Genomic DNA, 13,476 nt, shown 5'->3' with positions numbered 1-13,476 from the left:
AAAATAAGAATGAGTCGGGAAAGACGGATACTTAAAGAAAAAATGGATACAAACTGACAAATCATATTTTGAAATTCAAGTTGATGTACTCAATAAGTGGCCTTGAATATTAGCTTGAAAATGATTGAACAAAAATACTTAACTGAAATCACCTAGAAGGGCCTTTTATTTTTTCTCATTTTTTCATGTTTGAAATAGCTTCCGACTTCCGGAATGACAGATTCGGATTACGTTTTGTCCGCTTCAGTCCGTTTTTTTCCGCCAGTTCGAACGCCAATTTTCCGAATGATCGATGAACTTAACAACGGTTGGGTAATGCTTCTCATAACAAGAATCAACCATCTCTCCTTCCGTTTACTTAAAAGAGCGATCTTAAAATTTGCAGTTCCATAATCCTAAAGCCGGGTTTAGACGTTGTCAGTTACTCGGTTGCGAGTAAACGTCAAACGATCCGAAGAATTACGAACGCACCCATACCACGAAATTTGATATTTAATTTGCATGTATGGGGCTACTCGCAGCCGAGATGAAAAACGAAAGGTGGGAAGATTTTTAAATCTGTGACGTCAGAGATTTTGTTTATGCATGTTATTTTTCTTATAATAATCCACTACATGGGAAAAGTGTTATTATTAAAAGTAAAAATAAACAGATGAAATGAACGAACTGCAGATCCATTGAACTTGATTTGTGGACATGTGTTCTGATTAAGTGTGAACGTAACATGGACACATTTTGTTTCGTTTACTTTAATTCTCCATTTTTGAAGCCACTTTTCCATTACCGTTATATGGTGATAGAGCCTGGTTATACCGAACATGAAACTTTCTTCCCAGTAGATAAGAACGCATAATTTCATACAATTGAGGTAGCATATTTTTAATTTTATAGAGCAGTCCTTCGTGCCAGACTTTATCGAATGCTTGAGCTACATCAAGAAAAAGCGCTGAGCAATATCTGCGGTCTTCGTATACTTTACGAATTTTTTCTACCAATCGGTGCACTTGTTCAATAGTGCCATGTTTTGCTCGGAATCCGAATTGATGATTCGGGATCAATCTTTCAATCTCGGGCGTTGATTTTTTGAGATAATTTTTTTGAACACTTTTGAGAAGATTGGAAGGATGCTGATAGGTCTATAAGATTCCACTTTCTGGGCGTCTTTCCCTGGCTTAGGAATCAAAATGATGGTAGAAATTTTCCATGCTTGTGGGAAATATCCTCTATGGGTCATCGCGTTGAGAATTCTCGTGAGATTTTTTATTGCCAGATCTGGTAGTTCCTTGATCATCTGTCCGTTGATGTGGTCAATGCCGGGTGACTTTTTCACATTGATGTGATTTTTGATAACGTGTCTCGCCAGTCGGTGTTTGATTTTCATTTTGTTTTGATTTGTTGCACCAGAAAATTCGAGCGTTTCTTCATTAGGTGCCGATTGATTCGGGGTGAAAACTTGATGAAGATGGTTTGCAAAAGTAGCTGGTTCTTCATCATCACTTCTGGCCCATTTCCCAGAGGGCATTTTGAACGGCGGGATCTGTAACTGAGGCCGTTTTAGATCCCTAGTTGCCTTCCATAGCGAGTAGTTAGTATCTTGATTTGGCGACAATTCAGTGAGGTATGAAGGAATTTTTCATCTTTCTCGTCTTGTAATAGCTTTCTTAGTTTGCGTAATGCCATATTGAGTTGGTTTTTAGATCCTGGCGATCGTTTGTTTTGCCAGATACGTCTTAGGTGTCGTTTTTCTGCAACTGCTGCTTTTATGTTTGAGGTAGAAACAATTTTTCTGTGTTTCAGGATCTTCACTGAGCTGGTTAACTGCGGCCTCGATATGATGTTCGTTATCCAGAGGTAAATCGAGCATGTTAGAAGAGATGTATGTCTTATATGTTGTTCAGTTCGTAGAAAGGTTGGTGAGATTGGATGATGTTTGCTTCACTTCTTTTTCTATGAAATATTCCAGAAGTATTGGTGAGTGATCAGATGATAAGTCCAGAAGGAGCTTAGATCGAATTCGTTTACTATTAATGTTTTTTTTTGTGACAGCGAAGTCTAGCTGGTCCGGAAGTCGTGCAAGATCCTCTAGCCAATGTGTTGGTTCGCCGCATGATGCAATGTCATAGCCAGAGTCAGTGATGACGTTATATAAAACGCGACCACGAGTGGTAACCAGCCTTGATCCCCAGAAAGTGTGTTTTGCGTTGAAGTCGCTAGCGACAATAAATCGGTGCCCTTGGAGTGAGAAGAAGTGTTTCAGTTCCTCCTCCGAAAGGGTGGTGGTTCGGTGATGAGGATTATCAATTAAAAATTCAAAACGATAGGCTGATTTACATCTCAATAATTGGCAACGTTGTCATTTTGGCTAATAACCTGAAAAATTCGTTTTGGAATACTATTTACCAAATGCTGCTGAACGAATTTCTCGATATTTTTCCATGTTTCCGAAATTGCGACCTTGAGCTCTTCAATCGTGGTGTACCGTGTTCCCTCAGTGTAGATTCTGCGTACAAGGATCCCTCTAAGACTTTCAACAGGATTCAGATCTGGAGAGTGAGCTGACCAGTCCAAAACATTAAGTTTTTGATCCTTAATCCATTGCTTAGTTACCTTGCTGATATGAATATGATATGATATGTGAATTTCTTGTGACGATATCCACGCCCAAACGGTAGGAGAGAGGATTCCAGAACATGTTTGTAATCCTTGAATTATATGAAAGCTATCTTGAGCTTTCCGGTTGCAAAGAATCCCGCCCAAACCATGCACGAGCCTCCACCAAAATTCCTGGTTGAAAAATTCTGTTCCTTCTTCCGTAAATAATGCCAGTACCCGTTGAAACCGTCAGAACCATCCTAATTGAACTTTTTTTCGTCAGTGAAGATAACCTATACATTGGAGAACTTTTCTTTATGGTATATAGCAAAATGTATTCTTTTGGAAGAATTCTTTGTCACAACATACCATGCCCCACTGTCGGTTCATGTGAGCTTTGGCAAAACTCAGACATCTTCCGATGTGAGATGGTATAAGATGATGAGCTTTAACCTTTTAAACCCTCTTTATATGAGGATTTTTTACCAAAACTTGACGAATTGTTACCCGAGTAACATTTAAACAAAATATTGCTTTATTTGCATTTTGCGATTTTGATGTATTCGAATCTGTTCTAGCTATTTCCCGCTTATCCCGGTCAAAGAGCTTCGATTTACGTGGAGCTCTCTCCTTATTACCGTATCCTTGAGGATTCGGCAAATAATTGAACATTACTTGATGGTGTGTGGACTCCAGAATGCATATTAACAGCACTGCCAGCTATAACTGTCTCGCCATACTCGTTCATCCCATCTTTTATGTATACCCCTTATATACCATCCCTTGAGCTCGGTCTGACAGCTCATGTGAACACGACACCGATAATACTTCGGCCCTCTCGTTACAGCCATTGCAGAGGTAAGACGTGTTTGCGAGTCCCGGTGATTCATACAGATGGGATCGTCCAATTCGACGAGAAATATATCTGATACCAATATGTATTTTCTTGGTGAAATACATCGATTTGTCTTTCTTTTTTCTCCGTGAGCACTTTTCTCTTCGGTATTTTCCAGATTTATTGGTCAAAACAACTAAAACAACGGAAAAATGTAACAGGTCTTCTAAAAACATGACACTTGGAAAATACAAAACCATTGGTTTACGCTCAGCGCTTGCACACACACACACACATTTGAAAATCATGCAGTGTATGGTAATCATCAATACCAACACCCTAGAATATTTGTTGAAGCATTGTTTATTTATAATGGCACAAAGCTGCAAGATGGCACCTGGTCTTATAGAAGTTGAACAGAGTGTATTAGTCAATGCGTGTTGTATTAGCGACGCACTGTTCTACATACGAATCATTGTATTATTTTGAAGAAACAAAATGTCTCAAGTGACATAATATAAATTGAACAAATGAAAAAAAAATAAAACGTCAATCGAACAATTTCAACTCGCACATCTGGTAACTATTGCATTTTCAGATACTTATAGTTTTTCTTTATAGCATTATATCCGCCCTATATGCAGTGGCGTCGAGTGAAGCTTTTGCGCCCGGGGAGGAAGAGTTGATTTGCACCTCCTCTTCGCCAGAAAAATAGAAACATTTGTACCCAGGGAAGGTTCTGCGTCGCACCCGGGACGGAAGAGCCGATTTTTAGTTTTGAAGAATGTAGAGATTTTCTCTATCTCGTTTGGTTATGGTGAATCACACCATTGAGGGAGATGGCGGTTCCTTCGGCTGAAGGAGGCCAGGATGATAGATCAGGAATTTGTAGAATATTGCACTTCAGGGAGACCATTGGATGTGGCTTGTATGGAGAAAATTGAACACACTTTGGAATAACTTCTAAAACACGGAATTTATTTGTGCCATCTAACACGGTAAACGTTTGGATTTGGAATGGCTATGACATAGGTAGTGATCATCGTTATGCACGGATTTGTTTGTGTGCGTTTGGTTTCTGTTCGTCTGGTGTATGTATTTGTGATATACACCACACACTGCACTTCGGAAGGGAGGGAGTGGTTTAAATGGGAATAAAGATAGGGATGGACATTGGAATTTGGAAATGGGGATACTTGCTCCATCTACGCGCTGCCGGTCGCGAAAAGGTTACTTCTTTCCTTAGTTTCTCTATTTTTGTTTACTCAATAATTTTTTCCAATCGCCATGCGGAAATTCAACGGTGAACGAAATTTGGATTATCAAAAGAAAAGAGCTATAAATGGTCTAAAATGTGGGTTAAAGGAAAAAAAAACCGCTGTATTGCTGATTTGTCTACAAACGCCGGCCTGAAGAGATAACCACCTTAAAAGATTTTGATCGTAATTTCTGAAATTGTGGTCCAACGTCTCAGATATGTCGAAGAAAAAAATTGAAGATTTTTTTTGTTTTTGTAAAAATTTGTCACCGTTTTTAATTGCATTTTTTCTTCTAAAAACATGATTACAATTATAATAAGTTGTAAAAATAATTCCTACATTCTAAGAAAAATCATTTTTCTTCTCACTGAAGGAAAACTATGTACAACAGAGGCTTTGGCGTTCCGGTTTCCAGGTTGAAGATGTCCAAGGCGCCTCCGTCCACGAAACCGGAAGCACTTCAGCAAGTCAACAATCGAATGTGTGCGGGTCGCGAACGACTCCATTCGCGCCTGTGTTTGCTTGGGTGATTTGTTGTGTATTTCGACTAGCTACGTGGTCCGGAATCCGTTCAATGGCCAAAGGTTTTCCGCTGTCTCTTTAGTATGGTCCGGACTTGCCAGGTGGTCCGTACTGGGCCGATGGTCCAGTTGATCCTCCGTGTCCTCCACTCAGGCCATCACCGTGTCCTCCGCCAACACCGCCTCCAATGCCTCCACCAATTCCTCCTCCGATTCCTCCTCCGATTCCTCCGCCGATTCCACCATCATGACCACCACCAGTGGCACCACCAGCATCACCGAAGCCTCCTCCGATACCGCCTCCGATTCCTCCTCCAATGCCTCCACCAATACCGCCTCCAATACCGCCACCAGCACCGCCACCCTCCTTCTGGGTCTTGTACTTGATGAAGTAAACCTCTGGCTTGCTGGGCTGAGTTGGGGCTGGCGTTGGGATGATGATATCTTGCTGATCTTCTGGTTTCTTGACCAACACGTAGACCAGAGTCTTCTCTTCGTTCTGGGGCTGGGCGGGGATGATCGGAGCCTGGTAGGCTGGGGCGGATGGGGCCTTAATGAAGATAATCTTGTAGTGCTTCTGGGCCTGGGCAACTGGGATGGGTCGCTGAGGACGGATCTCCTCTGGCTCTGGTGGTGGAACGTGCACGTAGATGTGCTTCTGGATAACGGAGGAACCACCGCCGAATCCGCCGCCGCCGCCACCGCCTCCAGCCGAGAAGCTACCGCCTCCGAAGCCACCGCCGCCGCCGCCGCCGCCGCCTAAGCTGATACTGCCGGAGCTGAAGGATGATCCTAGTGGGGAAGGTTTGTTGAGATTGAATGTGTTTTGAGTATTTTATTTGTTTTCATTAAATGTTCCGAAGACGATGAGGTCATGTCTTGAATACAATTGATGGTACAAATTTGAGAATTCTTGATATTAGCTTTCTATGAGTGGATGCGATTTCGTTCATGCAAGATAGAATCATATATTGCTTGTCGGTTGACAAGCAGTATTCCAACCATCGTAAATTATCATGGGTTACGGTCAACAAGAAAAAGTATTGATTTGATCCAGTTTTGAATGAGATTAATAAACAGTAGCCTAAGCAGTAATTTCTACTTTGGGACCTATAGTCAGTTTGATATTATGGAACAATATTTGTCTTACATGTAACAATACAATACGAATTAGAAGTGTGAGCTAATATTGTAGTATTCCGACTGAAGGCTCCTTTTTTTTTAACGGACGTCAACTCTGGAGAGCGGAAGGTCACCGATATGTCAAATATTCTGTCATGAAATTCTGCTGTTAACTTCGATGATACGTTGCTGTTATTAACTTCCCGCTAAGAGTAAACATGTAGAGGAGATGGGTATAATAAGCTCGCCTTAAGAAAAATGAATATATCTTATCTGTACTCTCAAAAATTAGGGTGGCTACTACGTACGTTATCTGTAATTTAATAGCTGTATAGTAAAGCCGCATGGAATTATTTTTCCAATAGATTTTTTGTCGGTACAGAGTAAAACGTCCGAGCATCATTCTGATATGTCCTACATAGTAATATCGTACACACTATACACATCTTTTATCAAATCTTAATTTTGAATGAAAATTTAAACGAAACCGTGGAGATGACTCGATAAGGCCAAATGTCTCGATTCGCTCAAAAAAGAGCTTTCGCTCGCATAATCTACAATGTGATTTCGAAGTGCCTCTCGTGAGAGCTCCAAGAAAGTAATAATGAGGGGTCTAGTTTAGGGCTTAAGTATGTGTCGAACCATACCCCGGAAACTCCATGACGTCGGTAGCCAGCTCAAATCTGGAAGCATGGGAATCAATTTGAATGAAAAATCGGAAGAAAAAATTCTTTACAAACAACAAAACGATGTTGTCGTCTGCCCAGTTGGACCTCAACCAAAGGAAAATCCAAAAGTTCCATTTGAAAGAATTGCTTTCTCGTGAAAATAATAAACGTTACTTAAAAACACCTAAGTTTCTTGGATGTGAATAGACAAAATATCAACGTTTTCGATTAATTAATTTCGGTTGACTTTTGATTTTTTTTGACTCGAGATGAGTTCATCGATAGTTACCCATAGTTCAAGGCAACTAATAAAATATTATTCAAAATATTTCATGTTTTTTTTGGTTTTTGTTCTCATATTGTTCGGAATATTACTTTTTTATGTTTCCATGTGCGTTGAAATTTTGAAAAATTTCAAAAGTTCAAAGTTACGCTCATATCGGTGCGAATTGGATGAATGCTTTTTAAAGATAGAGCATGAATAGAAACTGAACTCTTTCGTATTCTCAAGTAGTGATAAAGTTTCTTGAACAGACTTCGGTCCCTATAAGTAATTCGCGTAATTTTTTCATCGCGACTTTTCAGTTCCAGTTCCAGTTCCTCTCTGAGAACTTCACATCTTCTCGACCCTCAAAGAACATTTTGTACCACCGATAGACGTTGCTTCGGTCCAAGGTAGCTTCACCATATGGCACAATCAACATTCGGAAAGCGTCCGCACACTTAATTTTGTTTTTCACCAAAAAATTATACATATTTTTTGCTCCATTTTTTTGGAATAGGCAAAAATCGAAGACTAGCCAAAACACGTGCAATAAAAGCAACATTATTTGAAGGTTCGACATGGCTGATCGTGCCAGCATAAGCGAGAGACATGAATACCAACGTAACGCCAAAAACAATATGTACCGCGAAAATTCAAAAGTTTTTGGCGGTCATATCGTGAATCGGTACATCAATCGACCGCAGTGTTTCAACCTCGATAAAATACCCTTCATAACAAGTGTGGGTTTAATATTTCACTACAATCTACACTACAATATGCTATTTTGAACCACCTGGTCTCAGCAAACAGACTTAAAATTATCGTTGTTCCGAAATTAAAAGCAATTATATTTAAGTAAATGGTTCCGTATGGGCAAATGGCTACTGGAGAATTTTAACTCAAGATTAGGCCAGTATATTAACATTTGATGGCCAGAATCCCTCGAATTCAACCGAAATATCACAATCCAGAAAGTGGAATTCGTCTACTCGATAACACACCGGTTTGCAAGTCGCCGATCGCATGGCTGTGTCCTAAATTGTCCGCTGTATTCACCTGGTTTGACACAGTGCGACACTTTCCTTTTTTCTCAAAAATTAATATAATATTGAAAGGACATTATTGATAACATTAGGGCCGATTGAACCGATATAACTGTAAAAATGAATTGTGTGCTGTGTGTTTCGAAACTGCTGTCTAAAGATTTTCAAATTTATTCGTGTATATGTTTTATCGTGTCGATTGCATATGGTAAATTACACAATTTCGCCTTTTCGGTGATAAGCTGTATGATTATTGACAACGAAGTGTTGACAGTGTTGAAGAGCTTAAGCAACAGTTTTTTTCTGCCTGGAGCGAGGCACAAATTTCAACAGTTCACAGCTTAATTGCAAGCACGCAGAATAGCCATTATAAACTTTTAGTTCATACGAATTTGATGTCCATTTTGTAAGGAGCAAAACATTTTTCATATGGTCCTGAAGAATGCGACCAAAAAAATAAGATTTTAAAGCTAGTCTTATAAATACAGACAGTTATCATGAGATGCGCATCTAAGCTTCCACTGTTTATCAATAGATGGCTCCAGTAGTAAATGCTGGTCGATTTCGACTTATCCAAAACATCATTAACGATACTAAGACATATGGTAAACAGATCGCTCTGATACTTCAGTGATTTAATTTTTGGTACCATATACTTTTGGTTGTGAAAAAATGTCTGCTTTCGTGCCAGATAGGGTAAATGATCTTGGTTTGTCCGATTTGGGGTGTTTTTACGCAACTAGTAAATGCAAATCGATTTTTCTTCATGCAAATCACATATAATCGATACGAGTTTGGGTCTGTTGAAAAGCCCCAAGTCTCTAGTTGCTAATACTACCATAAGGCGTTGAAATTATTCGAGTTTTTATGTTTTTTAACGATTTTCCTCAAAGAGGAATTATGATCATGGTTTGACCACCTCTGATCATGGGCTTTAGAAATCATTATTTTTTAATGAAAACGTTCGAATTCTCAAGAAGATGGTGCATTTATCATTGTTTGCTGTTTACTGTCATCATATTGGTCCATTCATAGTTTAGGCTTTCTTCAGAATATTGCATTTTCTTGGGTATTTCAAAAGTGTTCTCCTTAACACACTCAACTTAGAGAAACTTTATTTCTGCCATGCGGACACACTGCCCAAGGACACAATAAACAAACTGCAGCGCGCCAAGCGGTTGCCATATAAATCATGTGGACAAAACAACATTATTGAATTGGAAAACTCATGATCAGAATTGAGTTCATCAAAACGCGTAATATAATGGTTTAGCTATGTAAATCTGATACAAATGATGTGCAAGAATGATGTTTAAAATATTTGTAAGTATTATAATCCAGAAATGATCTGAAATATTCATCTGGTGATCGATCAAAAGTTAGTTCGAATGAGGGGCGCATTGATGGTGTATTTTATAATCCTTTAAAACATGTGATTTCGTGAAAATATACTATTGAAGCATTCGAATACCTGATTTGACAAAGGTGTGCTGAATTAGAGCATTCAAAAAAATGGACAAACCATGATCATATTTTCGACTGGACAAACCGAAATCGTTTACCTTAATTGTTATTTGCCAATGGACTTTGAGCGGCGTTTGTTCGTATGCGAACAACTGCTCCAGCTGTAGAAAAGGAAGGGTTTACTTCATCGTATCGAGAATGATCATAAAAATATAGATTCATTACAGCAATACAAAGAAGTGAAGTTCATTGGATTGCCTGTTGTTTTTCTACGTCGTCAGTCGGATACTCGAGCTGCGAAGGATATGCTGTGTATTCGGTGGGATCAGCTCAGAATTATCTATTATGGGCTACTGAAATCGAACGAAACTATCAATGAGGTACCAAATTTAATTGATGCGATTGAGCCAAGCACTACGCGAAAAATGGCCACGGTACAAAAAAAGGCATTCAAAAGTGATTCTACAGCATGGCAATGCTCGACCTCACAGTGCCTAACCCGTTGATACCTACTTGGAAACATTCAAATGGGAAGTACTATCTCATCCGCTATGTGCCATTCCAGATATTGCAACATCCGATAGTTTTCATGTTCCGTTGGAATGCACATGATTTGCCTGTAGCAGTTCCGCTCATATGCAGCCATCCAAATGCACATTGATTCGTGGAAGGCCTTAAAAGTCGAACACTTTTACTGTAGCGGTATTCGAGGTCTTCCAAAAAGATGGGAAAAAGCTGTAACCAGTATTTTGAATGATTTATTTGTAACCTTTTTTTCACAGTGGCATTTTCGCTTAAAAAAAACAGCGAGAACTTTGGAGCGCAACTGATGTAGCTCTTATATATAAACACAAAAAAAAGTTGTGGTGCAATCGGAACTATGTTTTCTTCTGTTAACTGAATTTAATTTTTGCCAGATTGTTTTTTATTGTGCTACAGCGTCAAATTCAGAAATGACTGTTTTTAAGAGTGTTAAAATGTTTGTATAGAGCAGATTTTTCATTTTCTCAGACTGAATGTCAGCTTGAAATTGTACCCTAAAAATGAATCCCAAACGATGCCAAGTAGGGATCGAGCCGACTGGGTTGTAAGGCTGTTCCACACAACCGACGATGCCTTCAATACACGAGAATATTACACCGCATTATAAAATCAAATTAGCTATTAACGGAAAGTATAAACGGAAAGTGTCTCCTGATAGTAAAACAGAGAGCATAAACTTGAAACTTTTGATGCGTGCTTATTTGTAAAGTGTCGCTTATGTATGGGTGAATAGCTCTTTTAATGATACTTTTGAGCTTATTCTAAGTAACGAATGAGGATGTCAAAAATATGCTAAATCTATTAAGTAAGAAAGTGCTCGAAAGAAGATCGATGATCAAAAATCATTTACCAGGTCGTTGAAATTGGATTTGGCGAAATGTTGTTTTTCCTTTAATAGGACTCTTATTGTGTGGATACAGGGAATAAAACATTGACACTTCTTTCGACAGAGTGTTCTCTGTATCCTGAAATATGTCAAACATGAGAAGCATCCTTTTTGTGATTTGTTTAACTTTAGATTTTCCATTCAACCACATGGATCGTTTGAGAACATATCAATGCTGGATACTTGTTGAAGTTTTTCTAGAAGGTGATTTTACCATAGCCATGTTTCGCGTTTCACAAGTCTTACTGATTTAAATCCCGAAAAACATAAAAAAAATGCATAATTTTCAGATTTAGTGATGATAATTGTCCACTGAGAGCACGCGATTCGACTCAGCTGAGTTATTTTCTGATGAGGATACGCAAAAGATCCTGTCAACTGAAATCCAAGTAATGATCATGTTACCAACTGAAACGTGTGGGAAATATTGTAAATATATGTATATATAATCAAATGGCGACTCTGAATCGTCAACTTGCGAGATAATCTCAAAAAACTGTTGTGGACGCCAAAACGAATCTCTGTTTTCATCATTCTTCAACCTTTCGATGATTGTTTGCATTACCTGCCAGAGTGTACTCACTATAATGATATAATTGATGACATTACTCTCCATGTTTTGAAGATCAAATGGAAGTGTTGCCAAGAATTACTGTTCTTGAAGACCACGATTATTTTGGAGCGTTTTGGTTATCAGTTGCAAAAAAAAACCCGTGAAAAGGGTATTCTTGCGAACATTTCTTTTTCAAATGATACGACTTCGATGCAGCAACGTAAAGTCTTCACAGCGTGTTATGATGTTTTAGTGTGCAAATATTTCTGAGAATGTTTACTAGAACTTCATTCAAAAATGATCACTTCGAATTGCTCGTAATTTTCTACCGGAGAATTTTCACGAAGTCACGACAATAATAAGGTCAATCCTTGTGGTCACTTAACCGTTCTTTGTGTTACTTTCCACTGATTAATCTCGCAATAATATCCATTTTGTCCATTTCACTCACTCACTGGTTTGCTATCTACCAAGAATTTTCCAACCATCACTTGCTTCACCACCATTGTACCGTAGTCTCTTATCACAAAACACACCTCCGAATCCGCTACCTCCAAAGGACGAGAATCCACCGCCTCCGCCTCCGCTGCTGAACGAAGAACCACCGCCGAAACCACCTCCATGACCTCCGGCGAAGCCACCACCGCCACCGCCTCCGTGGCCTCCGGAGAAACCACCGCCACCGCCACCACCTCCGTGGCCACCCGAGAACGAACCCCCGTGGGAACCTCCGCCCGACGAGGGACGGCTGTATGAGTACCCGGCTTCCGGTCTTGCAGAAGCCAGAGCCAAACAGCAACTCAACACTACAAAGGCTCTCATCCTTACGAACGGGTTCGGTTCAGGACGAACTTCTTGGGGGTGATGTTCAAAGCTTCTTAAGTCGGGAAAACGATATTCTGGCGATTTCGGGACTGTTGTTGTTGGTCCGTGGAATGCAAACAGATGACTGACGATGGTTCAGTGCGCAGTAATCCAATTTATACCCTTAATAGCAAAACTACAATGGCACACGGTAAGTGAAGAAGTTTCTGCCGCCAGCATTTGAAGTTCTCCAAAATGCAACAAGTAGCAGATCGGGTGATTGTGTGTTCGCAAGCGAGAGAGAGGAAGCAAAAGGCCACCCGAGAGTGTCTTCTCGGAGCGCCCCAATGATAATCTTCTTGAACCCCGGTGACCTGGGTTGCGCATGGGGGAGGGAGACCCTTGCCTCGTGCCTTGTGTGCCGATCAAACAGAAACAGAAGTAAAATATTTCGCTTTATGCTACGATTCACCGCTGTGGAGGCCACTCACGTTGCAAGCGCGCGCGTCTGCCGGAGAGGAGGTTCACGACGAGCCAGCATAACAGCATGTAAACATTAGCATTCACTTTATCTCCCCTGCTGGTCCAAACCGCACCACGGAAGAGAGCTGAGAGTGAGTGAGCGAGTGGGAATTAGCAAATGAAAAGGAAAAGACTTGAATCGGCGCGAAGAAAGGTTGGTATGTGTTTCCCTTTCTTCGATGAGGCTGCAGCGAAGAGACAAATAATGCTGACCAAGTGGATCAGTGGGTGAATGGGTGGTTTGGGTGGCATCGGGAGGCACGTGGTGCGCTATGATTGACATACAAATGCATTTGCGTGCGCTTGATGTATTGCCTAAATTCGATCGGCTGTGATTTATGATCGGTGCGGGGCACCCAACGGGTGCATTGTGATGTTGGCGATTTCTGCGAGACGGGG

At 40.2% G+C, this 13,476-nt stretch overlaps 2 protein-coding genes across 6 annotated transcripts in view; both read right to left on the bottom strand.

Moving 5' to 3' along the window:
* Positions 1-13,476, bottom strand: part of LOC129763551 (RYamide receptor-like) — a 453,048-nt gene that overhangs the window by 111,245 nt on the left and 328,327 nt on the right. The window lies entirely within an intron of this gene.
* Positions 4,950-12,695, bottom strand: LOC129763552 (probable H/ACA ribonucleoprotein complex subunit 1). The gene is made up of 2 exons (XM_055762749.1): positions 12,288-12,695; positions 4,950-5,999 (listed from the first exon to the last, which is right to left on the bottom strand). The coding sequence occupies exons 1-2, from the start codon at positions 12,571-12,573 to the stop codon at positions 5,287-5,289; spliced, it is 999 nt and encodes a 332-aa protein (XP_055618724.1). The 5' UTR covers positions 12,574-12,695; the 3' UTR covers positions 4,950-5,286.

This window comes from Toxorhynchites rutilus, chromosome 1 (genome assembly GCF_029784135.1).
Source record: "Toxorhynchites rutilus septentrionalis strain SRP chromosome 1, ASM2978413v1, whole genome shotgun sequence".
NCBI lineage: Eukaryota > Metazoa > Arthropoda > Insecta > Diptera > Culicidae > Toxorhynchites > Toxorhynchites rutilus.
The sequence above is the reverse complement of the archived record's forward strand: the minus strand, read 5'-3'. Positions and strand labels throughout refer to the sequence as shown.